The sequence below is a fragment of the Pundamilia nyererei genome, unplaced genomic scaffold (genome assembly GCF_000239375.1).
Source record: "Pundamilia nyererei isolate P.nyererei 1_Seehausen unplaced genomic scaffold, PunNye1.0 scaffold00034, whole genome shotgun sequence".
Lineage (NCBI taxonomy): Eukaryota > Metazoa > Chordata > Actinopteri > Cichliformes > Cichlidae > Pundamilia > Pundamilia nyererei.
Window position 1 is genome coordinate 4,268,213 of NW_005187435.1, and position 22,388 is coordinate 4,290,600.

General features: G+C 41.4%; 4 protein-coding genes across 5 annotated transcripts in view; 2 read left to right on the forward strand and 2 right to left on the reverse strand.

Annotated features, from left to right (window-relative positions):
- The window catches only part of ppp4r1l (protein phosphatase 4, regulatory subunit 1-like), a 17,026-nt gene extending 6,285 nt beyond the window's left edge, over positions 1 to 10,741 (forward strand). Inside the window, exons 6-20 of the mRNA XM_005729828.2 lie at positions 266 to 412; positions 1,204 to 1,311; positions 1,820 to 1,885; positions 2,133 to 2,291; positions 2,783 to 2,907; positions 3,447 to 3,952; positions 4,037 to 4,347; positions 5,379 to 5,465; positions 5,602 to 5,787; positions 6,529 to 6,690; positions 6,910 to 7,010; positions 7,229 to 7,349; positions 7,769 to 7,903; positions 9,062 to 9,203; positions 9,631 to 10,741. Of these exons, the coding sequence (XP_005729885.1) occupies positions 266 to 412; positions 1,204 to 1,311; positions 1,820 to 1,885; positions 2,133 to 2,291; positions 2,783 to 2,907; positions 3,447 to 3,952; positions 4,037 to 4,347; positions 5,379 to 5,465; positions 5,602 to 5,787; positions 6,529 to 6,690; positions 6,910 to 7,010; positions 7,229 to 7,349; positions 7,769 to 7,903; positions 9,062 to 9,203; positions 9,631 to 9,776 (2,502 nt within the window). The 3' untranslated portion in view covers positions 9,777 to 10,741. The remainder of the gene's footprint in view (positions 1 to 265; positions 413 to 1,203; positions 1,312 to 1,819; positions 1,886 to 2,132; positions 2,292 to 2,782; positions 2,908 to 3,446; positions 3,953 to 4,036; positions 4,348 to 5,378; positions 5,466 to 5,601; positions 5,788 to 6,528; positions 6,691 to 6,909; positions 7,011 to 7,228; positions 7,350 to 7,768; positions 7,904 to 9,061; positions 9,204 to 9,630) is intronic.
- A 2,186-nt stretch (positions 10,742 to 12,927) lies between these two features.
- Positions 12,928 to 14,275, reverse strand: bcdin3d (BCDIN3 domain containing). Its single transcript, XM_005729829.1, has 2 exons — positions 14,036 to 14,275; positions 12,928 to 13,642 (listed from the first exon to the last, which is right to left on the reverse strand). The coding sequence occupies exons 1-2, from the start codon at positions 14,237 to 14,239 to the stop codon at positions 13,103 to 13,105; spliced, it is 744 nt and encodes a 247-aa protein (XP_005729886.1). The 5' UTR covers positions 14,240 to 14,275; the 3' UTR covers positions 12,928 to 13,102.
- Positions 14,276 to 14,948: 673 nt separating this feature from the next.
- Positions 14,949 to 17,158, forward strand: cox14 (cytochrome c oxidase assembly factor COX14). 2 transcript variants are annotated; one of them, XM_005729831.1, is made up of 3 exons: positions 14,949 to 15,235; positions 16,415 to 16,457; positions 16,719 to 17,158. In XM_005729831.1, the coding sequence occupies exon 3, from the start codon at positions 16,729 to 16,731 to the stop codon at positions 16,903 to 16,905; it is 177 nt and encodes a 58-aa protein (XP_005729888.1). In that variant the 5' UTR covers positions 14,949 to 15,235; positions 16,415 to 16,457; positions 16,719 to 16,728; the 3' UTR covers positions 16,906 to 17,158. The 2 variants fall into 2 exon arrangements, with proteins under 2 accessions (XP_005729888.1, XP_005729887.1); XM_005729830.2 differs by lacking the exon at positions 16,415 to 16,457 and having other exon boundaries at positions 15,096 to 15,235.
- Positions 17,159 to 17,242: 84 nt separating this feature from the next.
- cers5 (ceramide synthase 5) overlaps positions 17,243 to 22,388 on the reverse strand; it is a 23,066-nt gene continuing 17,920 nt past the window's right edge. Inside the window, exons 8-10 of the mRNA XM_005729832.1 lie at positions 21,837 to 22,066; positions 20,793 to 20,949; positions 17,243 to 18,094 (exon numbers count right to left, since the gene is read on the reverse strand). Coding sequence (XP_005729889.1) covers positions 17,930 to 18,094; positions 20,793 to 20,949; positions 21,837 to 22,066 — 552 coding nt within the window. The 3' untranslated portion in view covers positions 17,243 to 17,929. The remainder of the gene's footprint in view (positions 18,095 to 20,792; positions 20,950 to 21,836; positions 22,067 to 22,388) is intronic.

Here is a 22,388-nt window from a genome sequence, read left to right on the forward strand (position 1 = left end):
GTGTCAGAAGACGAGCTGCAGCATTCTGGACCAACTGCAGCCTTGCCAGGCAGGTCTGGCTGACTCCAGCATATAAGGAGTTACAATAGTCCAGCTGGGATATAATAAAAGCATGAATCGCTCGTTCAAAGTTTTTAAAAGATAAAAATGATCTCACCTGTAGACCTAAAGAAAACAAAAATAAGGTAATTGCAGAAATTCATATGAATTGGTATTGTTCGTTTGCCTTGTTTTGTTTTTAACCTCTGACCCTCGTATTTTTAAGGTGCGGAAGACGAGTCAGGCAGCACTGCTCGTCCTGCTGGAGCAGGGCCTCATCTCTAAAGCTGACATGGAGACCAAAGTTTGTCCAGTTCTACTCGACCTCACAGAACCGAGCAGTGACGATGACTACAAAATTGAGGCAGTGGCTGTAAGACAACACTGTATTTTAACGAAAAATGTTTAAAGAAATGTAGTGGTTCTCAAACTGCGGGGCGGGGATCACCAGGAGAAAAGCGGGGAGTTAAACTACGTAAACTTTTATGTAAAATAACCTCTGTTTAACTCAAATTCAAGTTGGACCCTGTTTTGTGTGGTTATAATCAAGAATAGTAAAATATAAAAATTGTGATATGTGGAGCACACCAGAGGAATGTTTTAGTATTGTAGCTGGAGATTGGGCTTGATGTAGTACGGCAGAATAAAAACACTAAACTGGATTTAGGCTACAGGTGTAGGTGTGACTTAGCAGTTAAACCTGTCAAGTTCTGCCCAGGTAGAAACCTTCAGTGGTGTCTTTTTATTACGTTCTGGGACAAGTTTCTAAATAGTTTAAAATGAGTAAATAAGGACAGCAATATCATTGTACAGCATAATTTAATCTAAAGGTACCAAAGTTAAGTGGATTTTCTTTTATTAGTTGCACTTTTAGCACATAAGCGATTCACTAATTTACTTAAATCAGTTTTTGTTTTTTTTTTAAACCAGATTCATCCCCCTGAAACCTTTTATCATATAAACACAAACCCCTTCCTTTACTATTTACTCTTAATACCCCAATTTTTATTTATTTTTGTTCCTTTTCAACCTCAGTGCACATCTTATTTCTCTGAGGTTTTCTGTTAATTTCGTGGTTCAAGGTTAATAAAATGAACCAGTAAACCGAGACACACTCGGAGATTGTGATGGCACTAAACTCTGTTCTTGTTCTTCTCTGTACAGATCATGTGTAAAGTTGTCACCATGTTGAGCAAAGACACAGTGGAGCACTTGTTGCTGCCACGTTTCTGTGAACTGTGCAGTGATGCCAGACTCTTCCAAGTGCGCAAGGTAACGAGCTCAACCCGAAGGTGTCTTTAAAACTCAGAGATGACTTAAAGCAGATGTTTAGACTGAAGTCACAACTTTGACAGTAAAAATTTAATTGTGGTTCTGCTGTTCCATTAGTGTAAATCCAATCACTCATTGAGCTAACTTTAATTCGTTTATGTGCGGTAACTTAGCTTACACTGCGCTGTTGTGTATTCAGTGTGGAATTTTAATTGGCTGGCGTAACTGGTGCCAGTTGGGGAACATGATTTAGGAGCCGTAAAGGTAGTTTAACTTGGCAGATAGCTTGTTATAGAAACTTGTATAAAAAGCATTTTATAAAGCAATCTGCCTCAAGGCTGCACTCTGAATGAATCATACAAATCAGTACAGGTTCCTATTTGTGATATTGGGACTCAACTCTTTTTAAGATGCTGTTTCTTGGTACCTTCTTATTCATTCAGGAACATTATTTTTTTTACAGTTTTACTCTTAACACACAGACATTGGTATCATTTTTGTATTACAGGTGTGTGCAGCCAATTTTGGAGAATTTTGTTCAATTGTAGGCCAGGAGGCCACAGAAAAACTGCTGGTAAGATGCCCAATACTGTTTTTCTCACAGATTCGGTGTGTAATTTTATGCTATTATGCAAGATGAAAGTTTAGTACTGTGTCCTTGAAGCTTTTCTTTAGATGTGCCTTATGAATTCGCATAAAGTGCCTTATGTTGTGTTAAACTGTTGTGTAATCAGAATGATGTTATGTAACGTTTGCACGTCAGTAGTTTCTTCATGGTTTAAGGTTTCAGGCTGTACTGATGTGACTTTATTTTGACATAGATGCCCAAGTTCTTCGACCTGTGCTCAGACAGCCTTTGGGGCATCAGGAAAGCCTGTGCCGAGTGCTTCATGATGGTCTCAAATTCCACCTCTCCAGAGGTGCGGCGCTCCAAATTGTCCCCCCTGTTCATCAGCCTCATCAGTGACCAGTCCCGCTGGGTAAGATACACAAACACACGAGGACAGAGAGGAAAAGAACTTGGAAATGGAAGAAAGGGGGGGGGGGATTTTGTTAAAATTACAATAACAATCAAGTGTAACGTCCTGAGTGGTGTGATGAAATTAGGGCAGTTGTTCCTTGGAGCTATCTTACATCCATCTTCCCTGTTTTCAATGCGGTATGCTTGCAACTTGTCAGACTTTCAAACTGGGACTTGAAATCAGAGTGTTGTCCTTTTGATGTGTCTAAAATTAAGAGCAGAATACACATTTTCTTCTGTGTAGCAGCACAGGATCATCATCTAACCAGATCCACAAGCTCTGTGTGTGTGTGTGTGTGTGTGTGTGTGTGTGTGTGTGTGTGTGTGTGTGAGCTTGCAGTTTGTGTACTATCTTTTGAGGGTATTTCTTACCTCATCATTTTTAAGACTGATAAAATTTGAATGATTGGCACAGTGAGCAAGACAAATTTCTATATACTCCACTTTCAGGTACGACAGGCGGCTTTCCAGTCTCTGGGGCGCTTCATCTCCACCTTTGCTAACCCATCCACCACAGGCCTTCACTTCAGAGAGGATGGTGCACTACTAGAGGTCCCCAGATGTACATCTGACAGGTAAGATCACCTGTTTATCACTGCTATAACAAGAAGCATTAAGAGACTCAGAAATGTCCTTCTTTTGTCATGTCCACATAGTTTAAGACGAAATGCGTATGTCTTGAGTCGTGTCTTCTTAGGTCTGGATGTTTAGGCCATTAAGTAAGCTGTGAAATGTAGTTCAGGCTGTGATTATATCAACATGCAGGAGGTTTGAGTTTGGTCTTGGCACAGACGCTTCTGACTGTTGCATCATCAGTTAAGTGAATCATGGTTTGAATTCACTGGGTGTGACCTGAATGGTTCAGTTTTCTTTTCATTTTTTATCAGTTTTTATGTGGAGGGGAAAAAATGTCAAATAAATGGAACAGATTTTATTTTTAATTTTTTTTTTCTTTCTTCATGAATCCTCAATCTTCCATTAAGCTTTTAAGTGTGCTTCTGTTTACAACTTAAAAAAAAATCTGTCAGGCAATTGGAAACATTTAACTGCTGGCTTTGAATGGATGCATCTACTCAAAGTTATCTACAATTTCTTTTTCTCTTCCTCATTTCAGCGGCTGTTCCCTAAACTCCCTGAACTGCTCTGACATTAGCAGCTGCCACACAGAAAGAACCATCACCCACACGCCTCCAAACCAGGACGGGCGCGCCACGCCGTCACCAGAACATGTGTCAACAGCTGACAGCGAGGAATTGCACAACTTTGATAACAGCCACACCTTAGTCCCTGAAGAGATGCATGGCGGTTTCACCCACACAAACAGCAGTGATAGCCCGACAGCTACAAACAACGCTAAGAACACGAAAGAGGCGGAACAGACAGACGAGAACTTTAATTCTTTTCACTATTGGAGGTCTCCTTTACCTGACATCAGCGGGGAACTGGAGATGCTAAGTTGTCAAAAAATGGAAGAGGTGAAGGAGGAAAAGAGAGAAGAAGAGGAACCTACAGAGAATTGTAATGATTCCAAGTCTAACCATGGCAAACAAGCTACCAGTGACCAGATCCAGAAGGTTTTGGACTGTTTGCAGCCACACATGGATGACCCCGATGTACAAGGTAAGGATACGCAGGTAGAATATCTTTTGTCTTTTTGTACTGAACTGGCATGTAGATTCAGCTTTGCATGTAATTCGCCTCCAGCTCAAGTTCAAGTGTTGTCGGCAGCTCTAAAGGCAGCCCAGCTCGACAGTCCAACAGACGACAGCCCGACTGAACCCCAGCCAGAGCTTCAGCCAGAGCTTCAGACTGAAAACGGTGCAGACAGCCCTTCTGCACAGAGTGAAAGTTTGGAGGTTCAGTCAGAGATAGAGGTGCAATCCACAGATGAAGAGCAAATGTCAAAAACTCCCACATCCTCAGAGTCGTGCCCCATCCAGGAGCAAGGAGACGAGGAAACGCAGACGGAGCCACTGGAGAACCAGGAGCAGTCTCCTCCCAACTCCCCCGTTCTGGTACGAGCCAGTGACTGTCAACTAATGTGACTGGATTTTTCTTGATGAAAGTAGTTGACAGTATTTTCACACTGCTGTAATGCATACTGTATTATTGCAGCTAAACTAAAACTAGGTGTGAGCTAGAACGTCTGTTCTGTCTTGTGGCATCACTGATGATCAGAACATGCATTTCTGTGTGTTTTCATTCGTGAAGTTAATGTTTGTTCTGCAGGATTTGATAAAGAAATGAAATGCCAAATCAAGTCAGCATTTTTTCCCTTTACTTTACATTTAGCTTATAATTCCATAAAAATTATAGAAAGAAACCCAACACTCAGTGATTCATTCCCTTGTGAGCAAGCTTTTGGTTGCTGGAGGCTTTTTTTCCTCCTCGCTGTCTGGTGGCAGCGAGGAGGAAAAGGCCTCCAGCAGAGCCAGGCTCAGGAAGGGTTGGTTGTATGCCACGACTAGCCGGGGGCTGGATGGGAGGAAAGAGAAGGGAAAAAAAAAAATAGAAGGATGTAAAGATGTGACGCTTTTAGGAAAGGACACAAACTGAACAGCCAGCTTCTTGTACTGCTTAACCCCAGCTTGGAGTCACATTTTTATTAAGGAGCTGCAAGTCAGGTTAAGGTTGCTGTAGCTCAAAGCAAAAAGGCACTGCATCATTTTATATTGCTGTGCCAGTGTTGTTGCTATTATGATCAGTGTTGCTCTAGGAGGTCTGCTGGATCTGACCGCTCATGTTATTTGCATTGTCATAGGTTTGCAGCTCAGGGGAAGAGATTGCACTGGGCAATTAGAAAGCCTTTAATACATTAACATTGTGAAAGACTCAGTTTAAACTAGAAACTGTTTTTTACTTTACGTAATCAAGTGTCTCAAGTCCAGCATGGGTGCGTCTGATATCAAAGGCTCCAGAGCTACATTGTAACTGTTTTTACAAACAGCTGTAACTGATTTCGACCTGGTATGAATTGTTTTTCTCCAGTACTTGGTGCACGTCTGCAATCATTAACAGTATCTGTGTGAATTTGTCATTTCCTCAGGAGTCTCAACTAATTGAGAGTATGGAAGAGGAGGGAAAGGATGACTCCCCTCACAGTCCATTATCTGAGGATAAGCCTAAGGTCCAGGTGAGTCAGCAATGATATTTTCCAACCTATAAATATTGATCGCCATCTAAGAGTTGGTATTGATTAGCACTGACATGGATTAGTCGCTATGGTTGCCTGCTGCTCTGAGTGCAAACGCATTAATCTTCGTTTCCAGAACGTGATCCCGCAGCAGCTGCTAGATCAGTACCTCTCTATGACTGACCCGGCCCGCGCCCAGACGGTGGACACGGAGATCGCCAAACACTGTGCCTTCAGCCTGCCGGGGGTGGCGCTTACTCTGGGTCGGCAGAACTGGCACTGCCTCAAAGATACATATGAAACGCTCGCTACTGATGTGCAGGTAGTAATGCAAACATGAAAGGAAGCACAGGGGTATTTTGGGATTAGATTTGCTGTTTGACTCTAATAGGACAAACAACACCACATGAGAAATCTAAGCTGCCACACTAAGCTGTCACTAACTGACAAAGAATATGTTGTTTGGATTTTGGAGCTCTGGGATTTCTGCCAGACGTTGAGAGCTACTGTGCCGTGTCAGTGGTCAGCTAACTGGAAGCAGACTCCTTGCAGTGTTGAATTTTTATATGCTTCTTATAAGGAAGAGAAGGCAAGAACACAAACAATGACTAAACTTTATTTTGATGGATGACTCTTAAGCATTTCAAGACTACTAAAGTAAATTCTGGATGTGTCACGTGTGGGGTTTTTTTTTTTTTTGGTTTTTTTTCTTCGACCACAGTGTTGGTCTGGTGGCTTAAGATTTCAACATGTTCCTCTCATGAGTGTCAGTTTCTGAATGACATTTAAATGAGACCTTAACGCAACAGTGTTGGTGTACTTCAAAGAGCAGTGATTGTGACAGCACTCGCACTGTTACCCTTTATTTCCTCACAGCACTGAATGTCTCTATAAGCATTAATGTAAGGTTGATGCTTTTCAGTGGTTTAAGTTTTTCTTAGTAATTTGATTGTGTTTTTTGATGTGGAAAAAGAAGCTAAAAGGATGTTTTATAAGCCGCTTCCTTGTTCATGGATGGTGTTATAATCCTTTTATGGCCCTTTCTCTCCTCCCTCGCTCTCAGTGGAAGGTGCGACGTACACTGGCTTTTTCCATACACGAGTTGGCGGTTATCCTGGGGGACCAGCTGACAGCAGCTGATCTGGTACCCATCTTCAACGGTTTCCTCAAAGACTTGGATGAGGTCCGCATTGGCGTGCTCAAACACCTTTATGACTTCCTGAAGGTAAGATTACAGGTTCACTTACTTCTGGATCAAGTAAGATATAACTTTGGTTCGGCTGTGTTGACATTCACACTTCTGAAATGCTTTGTTTTTACAGCTCTTTGATTTTTAGCACACTCGGTGGCAGAATTTTGTCGTTTCCAGTAAAAACTGAGCCATATTGATAGGCTAGCTCTCTAATTGATCTGCTCTGTGTTCATCTTGTTGTTGTTGTTGTAGCTGCTGCACGCAGACAAGAGGAGAGAATATCTGTACCAGCTGCAGGAGTTCATGGTGACGGACAACAGTCGCAACTGGAGATTTAGATACGAGCTGGCAGAGTATGTCGTCTTCCTACTGTCAGGATGAAAAGCTGGAAATACATTTAACTTTAAGCTAACACTCGTTCAGATAGGCTCACATTGTTTTACTGTTTAATTCTGCTCTTGCTGTTTGATTTAACTTCATTGCTCTTAAATTGTGATTCACTTTTTGGTTGATTGTACTAGCATGTACCGTGTATTTGAGTGAAGCACTCTGCTCCTTTCCCCCTCTGCAGACAGCTGATCCTGATCATAGAGCTGTACAGCCACTATGACGTGTATGATTACCTCAGAGAGATAGCGCTCACACTCTGCTCTGATAAAGTCTCCGAGGTCAGGTGGATCTCTTACAAACTGGTAAGCTTACTTTTTTTGTTTGTTTGTATTTAAAAACCTTCCACCCTGGATGATTTTAATGATGATTGGTGGGGGGCAGCTTTGGCAGCTTGCAACACATAGCGAGGTCAGCAGAAACTCTGGAAACTCTAGAGGAAATGAATCACTCAAATGGAAGTGTTCATGCGTGGCCTGTGACCGATGAAGTAACGTCCTGATGGCTGTGTTTGATCATCTTGGCTCATCTCCAAGGACACAGTACAGTCGACAGATTAACTGAGGGGAAACCTGTACCGCCAAGTTCTTGTTTGTGTAACAGAGACAAATTCATAATCGTGCTAAATATAGATTGGCTTTTCCTTTTAGATGAACTGCAGAGGGAAAAAAATTTATGTATTATTTTTTCTCAGCGACTCACTCGTCAACTCTTGTGTTCTCAGGTGGTGGAGATCCTGCAGAAACTTTATGCTTGCGGGGCTGATGACCTTGGCCTGAACTTCATCAACGAGCTCACTGTTAGATTCTGCCACTGTCCCAAGTGGGTGGGGAGGCAGGCCTTTGCCTTTATCTGCCAGGTGGGTAACGCTCATCTCAAGTGTCACAGCTCTCTCGGCTTTAAATGTCTGTAACTGCATCAGTGACTGTCCATGCTGCTGCTGCTGCTGCTGCTGCTGCTGGGAAATGGAATAAAATAAATAAAGTGACAAACCAGATGCCATTTGGAGCTTTGAGGTAAAACAGCCTTCAAGCTGCATATACACGAAGTGTTGAAGCTGACAGCCAGTCACTTAAGGATATTCCAGGCTCTGGTTGCCTAGATAACCTTCTATTAGATTTAGTCCTGGTCAGATGGCAATCAATGATATCCTGTGTGCTCACTGGTGACCTCTTCAGTCACTCACCTGGAAATTGTTTATCTCTGGTCCCACCCATTTCCTGTCGCCTGTGGTTACGTGACCCATAGTCACTGGATGTCATGGAATGTCATTCACTTGTCGGCTTGTCACTTCCTGTTAGGACAAAGCTGAAGTGCCATTTATAAAAGTTTTTTGGGGGAGGGGCGTCCCCAAGGAGGTTTGTGAAAAATCACAAACTATGTAATAGAATTATTCCCTTAAAACTACTTTTGTTAATTGGAGTTAAAATTACTGAAACAGAGCAGGCATTTAGTTTATCAGATGAACAGGAAATAACAGGAAAATTGCAGACCAATCACAGTTGACCCCCCTCAATCCCCAAAAGGCTTGTTCTGACCAAGTGGGGGAAAAAAACAGTTATTGTTCCTGGATAATGTATAATTTACTTTCAATAAAAACCTTTGTCCTTTTGAATGCAGTGAAAATTTGTCTTAAACGTGTCTCTTAATGTAAACAAATGAAAAACAACAAAAAAAACACAAGCATGTACATGTCACACGTATATAAACCTCATTATGAATTGTTAATAGTGTTAATTATTAATGTAATACTATATTACAATTCACAATGCGGTTTTTAAATTGTTATGATGAAATGTGAACTTTCTCCTGGTGTGTGATTGTTTTAAATGGACAGACGATACATGCAATAGCAGTGGTTGTTTCATGTCATGTTCACGTCGCATAAGAGATGTGCAGTGACATGAGCCTGTTTGTCAGCTTTTCTGTGTGGTCAGATGCTTTCGTTATGTTGCTGAGTGCATTTTGACTCACTACTTCCTGCATTTGGTTTGCTCTTGCCAAATATTTCCCATAGGCCGTAGTGGAGGAGGATTGCATGCCCATGGAGCAGTTCAGTCAGCATCTACTGCCCAGCCTGCTCAGCCTCTCATCAGACCCCGTGGCAAACGTCCGCGTCCTGGTAGCCAAGGCTCTACGACAGAGCGTGATGGAGAAAGGTAATCCATAAAAAAAACTGACCATCTAAAGGTTTTCATACTTCATCAAGAAAAAGTACAGGGCATAATTGTAAAGCTGTCAGCATTCGGTTTTACAAAGTTAACCAACAGCATGGCGTGAGATGTTGGTACACTTGTAGATTTTTGAGCTTTGGGCAGAATCAGGGGTGTCATTTTGTTTTGTTTTTCCCCCCCTCTGTTATCATCATAAGCTTTTGGTCATAACATACTTCTCCCTTTGAGTGTATTAAAGATGTTTTTATGTTGTTAACTATATTGAGCTCTGAGATTTAGGTGAGTCGGTGTTGTGACACTGAAGTTGCAGTTGCTTTGTTTCTTAAAGTCAAAGTTACTCTCCCTTCAGCACAAGCTCTGGTCATTTGCTCATAACTTTTGATTCTTCCCACTAACTGAGTTTTGTGTCCAGCGTACTTCAAGGATCCGGGCTGTGCTTGCGCTGACGAGCTGGAAGAGACCGTGATGGCTCTGCAGTCCGACAAGGACCGGGACGTCCGCTTCTTTGCCAGTCTGGACCCAAACAAAGGCTTGATAGACACAGCCCCCCTGATCTAGCCTCGGCTCTCCCCCTCCAAGCCCTGTTACAGCCCACCTGCCTGTCTTACCTACCTGTTTGTTTGACTGACACCCAGTCAGTTGTAAACTGCAACACCAGCACCTGACCAGATTCCCCAGCCGCTCGCCTGCTGGGCAGATTCACACCGACGACCACTTGAGAAACGATGGCAGATGTTCAGGTTGCTACGTTAAAAGTATGAGCATGCTCAGACACCACAGCTCTGTCTCTGGTTGGGCAATACAAAGCGCACATTACCTTCACAGCAACAACAATGAGGAGAAGAATAAAGAAAAGAAAAAAAAGAGCAAACTTGTGAATTTTCATAAGATGAGCAGGACTCAGACGTCAGCTGGACTGCTTTGCGTCAAGCTGCCGTATTTTACACCTGAACTTTCCCTCTGCCTCCTCCACACTAACATCGACTCAGTCCCCAAACACAGACTTGTAAAACTACGACAGGCTCTCTGTCTCCAAAGCTAATTCTAAGCTTGACTATGAAATTGAGGTTTTGTTCTTGTGTCTTTTTTTTTTTTCTTGTGAATTTCTTAACGAACAAGCGGGCGAGGCCTGCCTGACTCTGATGTGTGCACTAACTCAGGGGGACTCATCTGAATCTCAACAGCATTATTAGCTTACACATTAAGCAGAAGCTCCTGGATCCCTCATGGAAAGAAAACAAAAAACAAAAAAATCTCCAGCAGTCTGAGCAGCAGACCAGCCAAACCAAGTAGCTCTGCTGCTGTCTCGCGCCTCAGTTCATCTTAAATGCCTGTTGTCTCAGACATCCTTTTGTCTTCTAAGATGTCCTCTGGGTTATTGTCTGTTCACTTCTAGCTTCTCATGTTTCTCCCCCTCTCTTTCACCTGGTCTTCATGGGCCACTAAAACCACTACTGCTGCACAGAAGTAAATGCGATTCTGCCACTCAGCGTAACTCAATTAAATTCATATCTTTTATAAAATAACAATGACCTAATGAACTTTTGATTGCTTCCCTGCTCCGTGTCTGTTAACCAAAAATGTGACACAAACTGTCTCCCAAAGAGCAGGAGGCTGATGAAATACCTCTGCTTGGACATGACTGGCCAGTGTGAGGAGCATCTGTGGTTCAAACAGGCTCTGAATGTCCTCAGTTGGTGATTTATTTTATTTTTTTCCCCCTGTGGTGTTAACTCAGACATTAATAACAAGGGCTCATGAAATGACACAGGGTGATGCAAAACTCAGAGAGAAGAGGAAGAAAGCAAGCACATTGATGGATGATTTTTTTTTTTTGGCATGTTTTTTTTCCCCCCCTCAAACTTTGTGTTTGTGTGCATGTGTGTGTGTGTGTGTGATTGTGTGCGCGCGTGTTTAAAGGTCCATTTCACTTAAGGTCGACCTCCTGATATTGAGTTGTGACCACGGTGGTGTTCAGTGGATCCGACTGACCGGTTGTAAATTAGGAAATAGGAACGGCAGTGTTAGTAGGCTAAAAAGATGCCTGATCATTGTTTCCCTGTCTCGGTGGAATTATTTCAAGTATGAGATTTTTCACAATTTTGGACAGCTTTGAACCTGTGGAAAAAACATTATGGAACCAAGGCCAGTGTAGTCGGGTTTTCACCCGGTTTGAGATGCGTTATAAATATTGGGAGCAGTCACCAAGTCACTTTGTGTAGTCTCTCGAGCTTGTCTGTTCTTCCTCTCTTGTATATGGTAACCCCCCCCCCCCTTTTTTTTTTCTGTTTTTAGCTTAGAAATAAGTTGAAAACTTAAATCGATTGTGGTGTGTGAGCTTTGCATCTCAAGTCCTCCTTCCTTTGAAAGGAGAGCTCACTGCAGTAATGGCGGTGTCCACTCATCTGTCTGTCTGCAATTTGTGTCCCATCTCATTTTTTTTTTTTTTTTTTAAATGTAGAACAGTTAATATATACATTTTATGAGAATTATTTTTCTTTTTCAATTATGCACCACTGTTCAAAGATTTTATATCCTAACTTTACAAAATTTACAACCTTTGTAATATTCAATGGTTTCTTTTAAAAAGACATTTTATGTAATGTTATTTTTAGTATTCTGTAATTAAAATGATGAAAATTACAATGCTGTGTTGGTTGCTTTGTTTTGCCGTTATTGTCTGCTGTGGTTCAGTCATACAAGGTTAATCTGTTGTCCAACATTTAAATGTTAGTTAATGGCTAAAACATTTCCTGGAAATGAACAACAAAGGTTTGAACCACGTAAACAACTGAGCAATCCGATATTAGATGTTTAGATATCAGCCTATACTGATTTATATGGAGTAAAAGGAAAATCTGACAACTAGTATCAGCTGATGTTCTTATACACTCAGTGGCTACTTTTTTTTTAGATCCACAGGTTCTTCACGCAAATATCAATTTGGTCAGTCACATTGTAACTGTGTCATGTAGACATGAAGATGATCTGTTGAAGTTCAAATTGAGCATCAGAATGGAGAAGAAAGGTGATTTACGTGACTGAGTGAGGCTTAGTAGTTAGTGCCAGACAGGATGGTCTTTCATAGTATTTCAGAAACTGGTCATGTACTGGGATTTTTCTCCCAGTTATCTCTAAGGTTTACAGAGACTAGTCAGAAAATATCCAGTAAACTGTTCTCTAGGCTAATGCTAGAGGAGAATGGATAATATTCTTCCAGCTAATAGGCAACAGTAACTTAAATAACCAAGGTCTGCAGAAGAGCAACTCTGAACGCACAATGTGTCGAACCTTGACTACTTCAGCACAAGACTACATTGGCTGCCACCTCTGTCAGCTAAGAACAGAAAATTACAATTTATACAGACTAACAAAACATTAGAAAAACATTGCCTGGTCTGAGTCTTGATTTCTGCTGCAACATTTAGAAGAAAGGGTCAGAATTTGGAAGAAATCATAGATCCATCGTTAAGGGTGGTGGTGAAATCGTGCGGGAGGATATGACTCCAGCACAATGATCCATCTGGCATGAAGAAATAAGACTGGGCTGAATATTAAATGTGTACAAAAAAGCGCATTTGATAGTACAGGCTTGATTTCAGGATGCTGTAGCTAGAAGTGTTTTGGACTGATGATGAAGCTGTAATGTGTAAATTGCCACAAATTTCTACCACTTATCCCCCCACCCCAACACACACACAGGTACATATACACTTGCTTGCACTCTTAAGAGCACAAAGTCTATTTATTATCACTTCTTTAAAATCTTTAGATTTGAAGCAGCAATTTTCTTTAAAAGAAACAAACTAATTGCTGATTAATATCAATCTGTCTTTGTGGTTTCTGCTGTCCTTCCTGCTGATGGGAACTCCTGACAGAGCCCCTCACGTCTTTCTGAAAAGCAGCAGCTTACGGTCCCATGCAGTGCTGCCAAAGCTCTGGATTAGCTCCATGCCACAGTGTCTTTCTAGGTGTTCCCTGGCATGATCTGCCACATCCCCTCGGATCTTCAGGGTCTTAAAGTGGTCAAAGTCCGAGCGTCCCAGCTTCCTCAGCCGCCGGGCTGCAGAGCGATAACACTTCCAGGGCTGGGCCTCCAGCAGAAGGTGCTGACTCATGGAGGACAGGCGAGAGAGCAGCTGCAGCAGGCCCAAGTCTCCGTGGTTTAAATGGACCCACATGGTCACAGCTAGACACAGACACAAGTGGAAGTGAGAGCAGCCGTGCAGGCTGAGGTAGTCCTGCAGCTGGTTGGTGTCTTTAGTGATGTCGAGAGGGATGAAGGTGATTCTGCTTGGCAGAGGGTTTATCTCCTCCGCTCGCTGAACTAGAGTTTCATCCAAGTCGAAGCCCAGGAGGTGAACTTTCCTCCTATCAGGCTGTTCCTCAGGCACCAGATGTTTGTAGAAAGCTATGCTCAGTTCCTGCCGTTCAGTAGGTGAAAGGAAAAAAAGAGGACAGCTGTTATAGAGCTGACAATTTAAAGTGATCCTTAAAGATCAGCCTCTAAATCTGTTTTAAAGTGTCTCTGAGGAAGGTTTTTAAAGATATAACGTCACCAGAACTTACGTAATGGGTGTGATCCCTTATATCCAAACCTCTGATAAGTCATTCAACTTAAACAATTGTGGTATGAGGACAGAAATTTACATTTATTTATTAGTCTGGATTATAAAAACGAGTCTAAACGCAAATATGAGCATTTATGCATAATCGAGAACATATCAAAAAGTCCTGCCTATTTAAAGGGGGCCACTTAGGGATATGGCCTAAATCATTAGTATGTATGCATGAAAAAACAACAGAGGTGGACTTACCCCTGAGTTACAGCCCACGTCCACGATCAGCGTGGTCTCATCACTGTATCCTAAATCCCTGAGCAGAGCCGATGGAATCAGACTCAGGCGGTTCTCCGGAGGGTTGAAGCTGTAATAATTTATGAAGTTACCGTAAGGAGCGGCGCCAGGATCGTTTATTTCATCGTCAGCATCAGCCTTGCTGTTCTTCGAACAGGTTGCCATTGTAATATGTGCGTCCCCTAAATGACTCCGGGTAGAAAACAGTGCTGACCGAACTGTTAACTTTATTTAGTTAATTATTTAAAGTTAAATAATATCAAACTAAACTCCTTGTAAGTAAGATCATTTATTTAAAAAAAAGTACCAAAATGGCTATATATAGCTAGCATATGATCGATAATGACGCTGTTTTGTTTTTAAGTGAATAGTGTTGAACAGTTTCCAGAGTTGAAGTCTAGCACAGTCGCTTAATGGAACTTACTTACTCAAGGGCTCTGGGTTCTAGGAGGCAGGGGTGAGCCAGGGTGGCAACAAGCTGACGTTCAGCCTGACGCCATGGTAACGGTAGCCTCTGATACTGTCTCTGCGTCTACAACAGGGATGTCAAACTCATTTTACACAGTGGGACACATATACAGCTCAGTCGGATCTATAGCGGACTGGACAAAAAACAGGATGTGTTTTTTCTTTGGTTTTGTATGAATGGCCACGGGGAAGTTCTACGCTTCCGTATAAAATAGTTGGTCGCATTTTACTTACTTAAAAAAATAAAAATAAACATGTAGTTTAATTTTGTAGACCACTAAAATTCAACTTATATGATCCTTCTCTAACGTAACAATATTTCACAACTAAAATGCTGTTATTATTATTTATTTATTTTTACCAGGCCATTTTTATTTGTTTCGCAGTTTAGCAACTAGCCCTGCCTTTTGTCCCACAATGCACCTTCACTGTAAAATGTTCTTCTGAAATAAACCGTAGCGTCTTGATTAAGTACTACAGGGGAAATATCTAAAAACTCAGAGATTCACTCTGTGTGCTGCCGCAAACACTCCCCGTAAGTAGGTGGCGCGCTGCTGTTTTGCCAAATCAAGAGAAATGTCTCATTTGAGTGCCCGTACCCGCACCTTACGAAAGCGAGTCCGCTAAAGTAGCATAGCAGCTGTGCTGACATTGAGAGTGATAACGCAGGATAGCACAGTCTTATAATTCCAGGTAAGAAAAGACAAAAGTGTTGACCACGAGAGCTATTTCGAGTCGTGTATCGGTTGTTAATGCGCACGCACACAGCTGGACAACAGCTGTTTTTGAGCTCATTGACAGGGAGGAGATAACTTGTCCTGTCTGAGAATGAAAACAGCTCCCAGGTGTCCAGCCAAAAAGTGATTTCCGGTGTTCCACGTTAAATGTTTTTACGTTAACTGGTTAGATTTGTTTATATATTCCACTGTACCACATTCTGCATGTTACACGGCTACCAATCCAATCAATGTGTGTCATTAAATCTGTTTATTTTAAATGCTAACACCCCAAATTCTTATTAAATAATCGAGTTCACTTGTAAGGTGCCCTGTAGCTATCTCTTTTTAAATCCAGTTTGTCGTTTTTTGTTTTTAACCCAGATTAGTGACTCTGATTGTGAACAAAAGCTCCAGCAGCTCAGCGCGGAGGAAACAAGCTACATTTGCTTATTTTGTGCAGAATATTGTGATGAAATTACCTTTTACTGGGAAGGCAGTTAAACTGTGACTATCACCAATTAACGTGGGCGTGTTTCCTAAATCAGCAGCATGTGTTTAACTGCGGATCTAACATCTGGAACTCGGAGATGGAATATGTAAACAAATCTTAACCATTTAGCCTGTATTTAAACTGTTGGAAGTTACTTGTTATAATCTATCAAACATATCTCTCTTTTTGAGGCAGAAAGAACAATCCTGCCACAGGTTAGATGTTGTAGTGCGTTTCTTCTAAAGTAAAAAGTTGAATTTACTGTAACAATGTGTTTTTCAGTAGAAACATAGGCAAAAGGGCAGCTTACACTTCTGTAAAAATACTTTAAGTGGCAAAAAAGACTTGATTGATTCTAATGTTGAACAGAGAAAAGGCACTATAAATGCAGAGTCATCAGGAAACTAAAAAAATATATACTTTCTATATAGCACTTTGTAAATCCTGTTGACTCCAATGTTTACCAATATAAGATATTAAAGATACAAAAGCCTTGGCAGGAATAAAAACTAAAAGATTTAATGCCTCACTGCCTCCAGGAGGTCCTGAGACTTAATTAATTTGTAATTAAGGTTTTTGCTGGTGTGATTGGTAAAGCTGAGCTTGTTTGTGTGATAAGCAGGAGCAAATGTTTTTGATCAAATCTCAGTCATCTTGTTCCAGCTTGTCCAGTCCAACGGTGGGAAGTATCAAGTACTTCTCAATAGTTGAGCATTTCCATTTTAGTCTACTACTTGTCAGGAACATGCGGGTTCAGTACTTCTATTTAATGCACACGTATAGTAAAAGGTGTGGATGATGGTGATAATGTTGGGAGTATTTATCAAATTAACAGATAACAAATATTCTCTCTTTAATAACTGACTTCAAGTTCTTGATTTAAGAACCAGTGATGTTTGCAGTGTTGTCACTGGTTACTTTTCAGCTTATGAACCCATTTTAATCTCTTGTTCCTGATTTCCTTCAGGATCCCCAGCATGGTAACAGGAAAGCGGCTCGCAGACATCGGCTATCGGGCATTTTCTGCCTCGATGATGCTGCTGACGGTGTACGGGGGCTACCTGTGTGCAATGCGAGGGTACCGCTACATGGAGAGGCAGAAGCAGCTGAAGCTGGCAGCAGAGAACCAGGATCCTGAAGTCATCAAAGACTGACAAAAGCTCTGCTTTTTGCACACATGTGGACATTTCTCATTCCTCCTCGTCTTTATCCAGCAGCGAATCGTGATGTTTATTCTTCAGAGGACACTTGTGTGATTCCAACAAGGATTTGTTTATAAAGCTCCCAGAAAATTAACCACGAGCATATTTCCATCACTGGCTTCTGTCAAATTCATTCTGAGCTGCACTATTTCAGGAATAAGATGTAATTGTTTGTATTATATGACATTAAATGCATTCAGCTACACAGTGTTGTGTAATATATTGAAATAGGATTCAAATAAGATGAGACAAGCAGAAACACTTAACAGAATATATTTGGAAAGACACATTTTTTTAGGTACTAAAGTAGGAGTTGCAGACCTTTATTATTATCCTCATATCTGGAATTCTTTACAGGCAGTGATATCCAACAATTTCATCAACGTTTTGGTCTCGGAAGTAAAAAAAAAACAAAACAAACAATAAAACAAATCTCTCACAACATTGCGGTAAAGGGTCGTTTCACAATGAACTGCAAAGGGCAGATATGTTCAGCCACACTGTCTCTCACAGCCGGTGTCGTGCTTTTAAGAGCTGTAATATTACATTAATGTTGCTACATCTGCAGTGACACACCTGTGCCCTGTGCTGTCTGTTGTGAATTAACCCTTAGAAATAACCAAACAAGTTCATCTGACCAATAAAACTGGGAGAGAACTTTGAATCCAAAGAACATCTTCAAGCACAGGATAAATCCCAACATTTGTAAAAACAAGGCTATGCAAATCACTCGCTTCAACAGACTTCATTGCAGCTTTTACGTGTCGCCTCATCACACGACCCAGTGTCTATCTATCATCAGTTCACCAACACATGAATCTGTGTGCACTCACTGTCAGTGTAGTGTGTGTGTGTGTGTGAGAGAGAGAGAGAGAATGTGGGAGTGAACTTTGCGCGTCAGAGGAATGTCAGAAGACAAACAAAGCTCTCTAAGACACTGCGAGGGGATGAACGGCAGGGGGCTTCAGGCTCCGCGTCACCAGCTGTTGTGGTTCTGAGCTCGGGCTTTGGCAGAAGCACAGTGGCCATTAGTGCCATTTTCTCCCTTACAGGGATGAGGGGAGGTCTTGAAGCCTTGTGTTGGCGAGGCTGACTCATCTTCAGAGCTGCTCTCTATGTCGCTGCGGACATCATTGCCCACCTAGGAGACGCAGAGTATGACATTAATGTTAAAAAATTAATTACCAACTCCGCAGCAGACTGAAAGTAGGCCATTCTGTGTAATTTGTGAAGGTGATGGCTTTAGCATCTTATTAACAAGGACACTGCAGTTTTTAAATTATAATGCTAACCAAGCCATCATGGCAATATGCGAAAAAGTAATCACACCGTAAACCTAATAAATGTAGTTCTTCCTCAGAAGAGCGGAAAAACCAATCAAGCATTTGTGATAATTGGTAATGAGTTTCACATTGCTGTGGGTGAATTTTGGCTTTCTTCTCTTTGTTATTTTTATTTCTTTTTCACTTGGGGTCAGGTAGGTTTGGATGAAAGCTATTTTTTGAATGAAATGATCATTCGTAAAAGTGCATTTTGTGTTTGTCTGGGTTATCGTTGTCTGATATTAAAACATCACCATCAGACGTAAGCAACCCATTTTCACACCAGGTAGGACATAAACACAGCGGAAAACTTGTCTTCGCCCATTTCTGATGGAAACAGGAACTTCTAATCAGCATCTCAGATGATTTATATTACTACTAAGTGTCTCTTCTATTTCACTTACATTCATATATTTACAATATTTCTAAAAAGCTCTTCCTTTTTATTAACATTTACAGAAAAAATAAACATGCATGTATTTCAAAGCACTTTTTCAGAAACACGTCCAAAGTCTTGTTGGCCAACAAGTGCACAACACTTCCACAAAAGCTCATCTTGGTTATTACTCTGACGTTTCCTCCATATTGGACGCAAAACAAGATGCTGCACCTTTGACAAATGAGGTTAGTGAACTTGCATCAATGCAGACACGGTGGTGGAGGGCTTTACTACCCACTTCCACTTACAGTTAGTTTGTTTGAAAGAAGAAATAATTAAAGGAACTTTTCACATAAATGTGCAAATGGTGTGAGCGGGCGTAGGGACAGGGTCTTGGAGCGTGGCCTCACGCTTTAGTTTGACTCACAGCGAGTAATAAACAACAAATTAAAGCGTTACGAGAAGATGCTTCATATTAATGGAAACCGCAGTTAGTGTAACAACTGGATTATACTCACAACATTTGCCACAAGGTGGTGCTGTGGGACAATTTCGACACCGTCCTCACTAATGAGAAACAGTGGGACATACCTGACATTCATAACACTTTTACCACATTACTTATCATTTACTCTCCTCTTACTGCTGGCTTCAAATTCAGTACAATGACTGTCTAATCAAAATCTACTGCAGCTACTATGAGTCTTTATGCAAACGAATAGGACGGATGATTTGTGAAAGAAATCACGGCAGAGGGAGTGAACAGAAACTTACAGCCAAACACAGAGAAGTTGTCAAGCAGACAGAGCAGACGCAGAGAAGCAAGAGAGCAGCGGAGGAGGGCTCATTGGACAAAGATAGACAGAAAGACAGGATCTCCCTCTCTCATTCCAGAGGGAGAGGAAGCAAACTGCGTCTGCAGAGAGAATGAGACACAGTCAGGGATGGAGGGGAAAAAGACAAGAGGCAGCAAAGGCGTTACCAAAAATAGCCGTGGTGTCATCTTGGACAAACATTCTGTTTGGTGTGCTAACATACCAAACACAAATGTAATAAAAATATAAACTTCCAGCCCAGGGTGTGTCAACTGTAGTGAAGTGAAACTAGCAGGTGTTCATACCACATTACAAAAATCATTCTACCAGGTGACAATACACTTTGTGTTCCTCTTGTGCAGGAAGGGTTTGACGTGTTGCATACAAAGCCCAATGTGATGATTTTCATTATCGACTGGCCTGCTTTTAATTAAATGAAAATGTCAGGGAATAGTGCAAAGTACACATTCAGAAGTCATGAGCAATATAAAAACATACATTAACTGTTTGTTAAGGCAAACACCTAATCGGCCAATCATATGGCAGCACGTACACATGGTCAAGTCAACCTGCTGAAGCTCAAACTGAGCATTAGAATAAAAAAAAAAAAAGATGATTTAAATGACTTTGAACGTGCCAGTGTTGTTACAGCAACTGACGATCTACTTGGATTTACCCACATAACAATCTATAGGGTTTGCAGTGAATATTCAGAAAGAGAAAATATCCAGTGAGTGGGCAAAACTTCACTGTTGATGTCAGAGGACATAAGAGAATGGACAGAGTACAAAAACTCACATAACCACTAGTTAGAACCAATGTATCCAGAAGAGCATCCCTGAACACACCACCAAAGCATTATTCAATCCCGCTCTGTATCAATGGTACAATGGTGCTTGTGTAATGACACTTTGAACTCCTTATTACTAACTGAGCATTTAAAGCAACAGACCACCTGAGTATTGTTGCTCACCATGTCCATCTCTTTATGACTACAGTGTAGCATCATGTGATCCAGCAGGACAGCGCACCGCATCCCAAAACCCAAGTGATCTGAAATCAGTTTCTTGAATATAAAATTGAATTCACTGCACTCAAACAACCTTCACAGTCACCAGGATCTCAATTCAGTAGAGCACCTTTTGGATGGGGTGGAACATTGTGGAATATTGACATGCTATCATGAACCAAAATCTCTGAGAAATGTTTTCAGCACCTTGTTGAATCTGTGCCATGAAGAATTAAGACAGTTCTGAAGGCAAAGGGTGGTATTAACAAATTGTACACAATTGTACTGACAGCTGAACTCTCCTTGTGACCCACCTTGCCTCGCAGGATGGCTTTGATGGCTATACGGGCTATGAGGTAGGACCAGATGATATGCAGCACTTGGAGGACCAGAAGTAAAACGTTGAAGAGCCACCAGGACGGATACGGCCCGACTATGGCCCAGCTCTCAAACATAGTAGAGTTCAGGACCCTGTTTGAAGGAGGAGATAAACAGGCGTATGTGTGAAGACTGGCTATGTTATAGTCCCAGAAACAGACCTGAAAATAAGCTTAAGCAGCACTCTTTAAACGAGTCTTACTTTAACATACAGAGTGGAATCCCGACCTGCAAGCCAAAGGCAGCGATGCAAGCGAGTAACACAAATCTACGGTAATGTCACTTGAGTGGTCTGTGAGGTCATGTCTTCCTTTACATCCACTTGAGTGACAACAGGTTGTCAACAGACCCACCTCCCCAGCACAGGTATAGATTTCAGCCCAGGTAGCTGCAGCGGCAACACTAGCTTTATCACTCATCCACACCAAGACACTGAATATAGCTGCTCAGGTTACTTTTGCCAGTAATAGGTTCCCTATTGTCTGTAGGACTGTCTCTCTTTCTGGAAGTTGAGCTGCAACATCCAGGTCTCTGCCGAGGAATAGCAGGCATCCAAACATGTCCCTAAATGTAAACACCAGCACTGATCTCAGTGTTCTGGGCCAGAGGTAAAGCCAGTGAATCTTTAAGACGTCCTGAAAAAGGATTCATCTGATCTAGAACAGTGCTGCTACCTGTTTCAGATTATAATTTTATTTAAACAGGAGCACATGGCATTTTTTTCTTTATTCTTAGGTCAGCAGCAATACATTTAAGCACTGCAGATTAAGTGCAGGCTGCGTGTTCCTGAGTGACAGCTGTCAGATATGTCACAGCCAATCAGGTGACAACAGATTATGCTCTTCTTTTTCTTCTTTGTTTTTTAAATTTAAGAGCTGTTTAACATAACCTTCCCAATGCACAACAGGTAGATGAAAAGAAAAAAGCTAAAATCTATAACCACCTATAGCTATTCATTCTGACACTGCTGGTGTACTTACCATATTGGATATATAACAAGCCGTGTGATAAAGAATGCCACGCTAAAGACGATGAAGAGGAAGTCACACAAGCGCTGATACTTGGCATAGTTTGTCATTTTGGCCGCCTGTTGAAACACACACACAAAAGCAAAGAGCACAAATAAAGCATTATAATACATTTTGTTCTGTATCACAGCACACATATGATAAGAAGAAGTTACCAAAAACAGAAGTTGGTTCCAGTTCATCTCCATTGTTTAGAGACCCAACTGGCGATAAGCAAAAAGTCTGGTAAGCAATAAATATCCTTAAATCCGTTGGGCATCTGTCTTCGCCTTTAGACAATAATTCTGATGGCAAAAGAGCCAAACGGGACAGGCAAAAATTAATAAATAAATAAATAAATAAATATCCTTTGGGAAAAAACCAAGGCTGCTCAATTACCAATGGCAGTTGTATCTTACTCCCTTTACCATAATAAGTTTCTACGTGTCCTGACCATTTCATCGTAATTCCTGCTGCGTGTCATATGTGCTTTCAATTGACAGGAGCTCGCAGCTCATCTAAAAT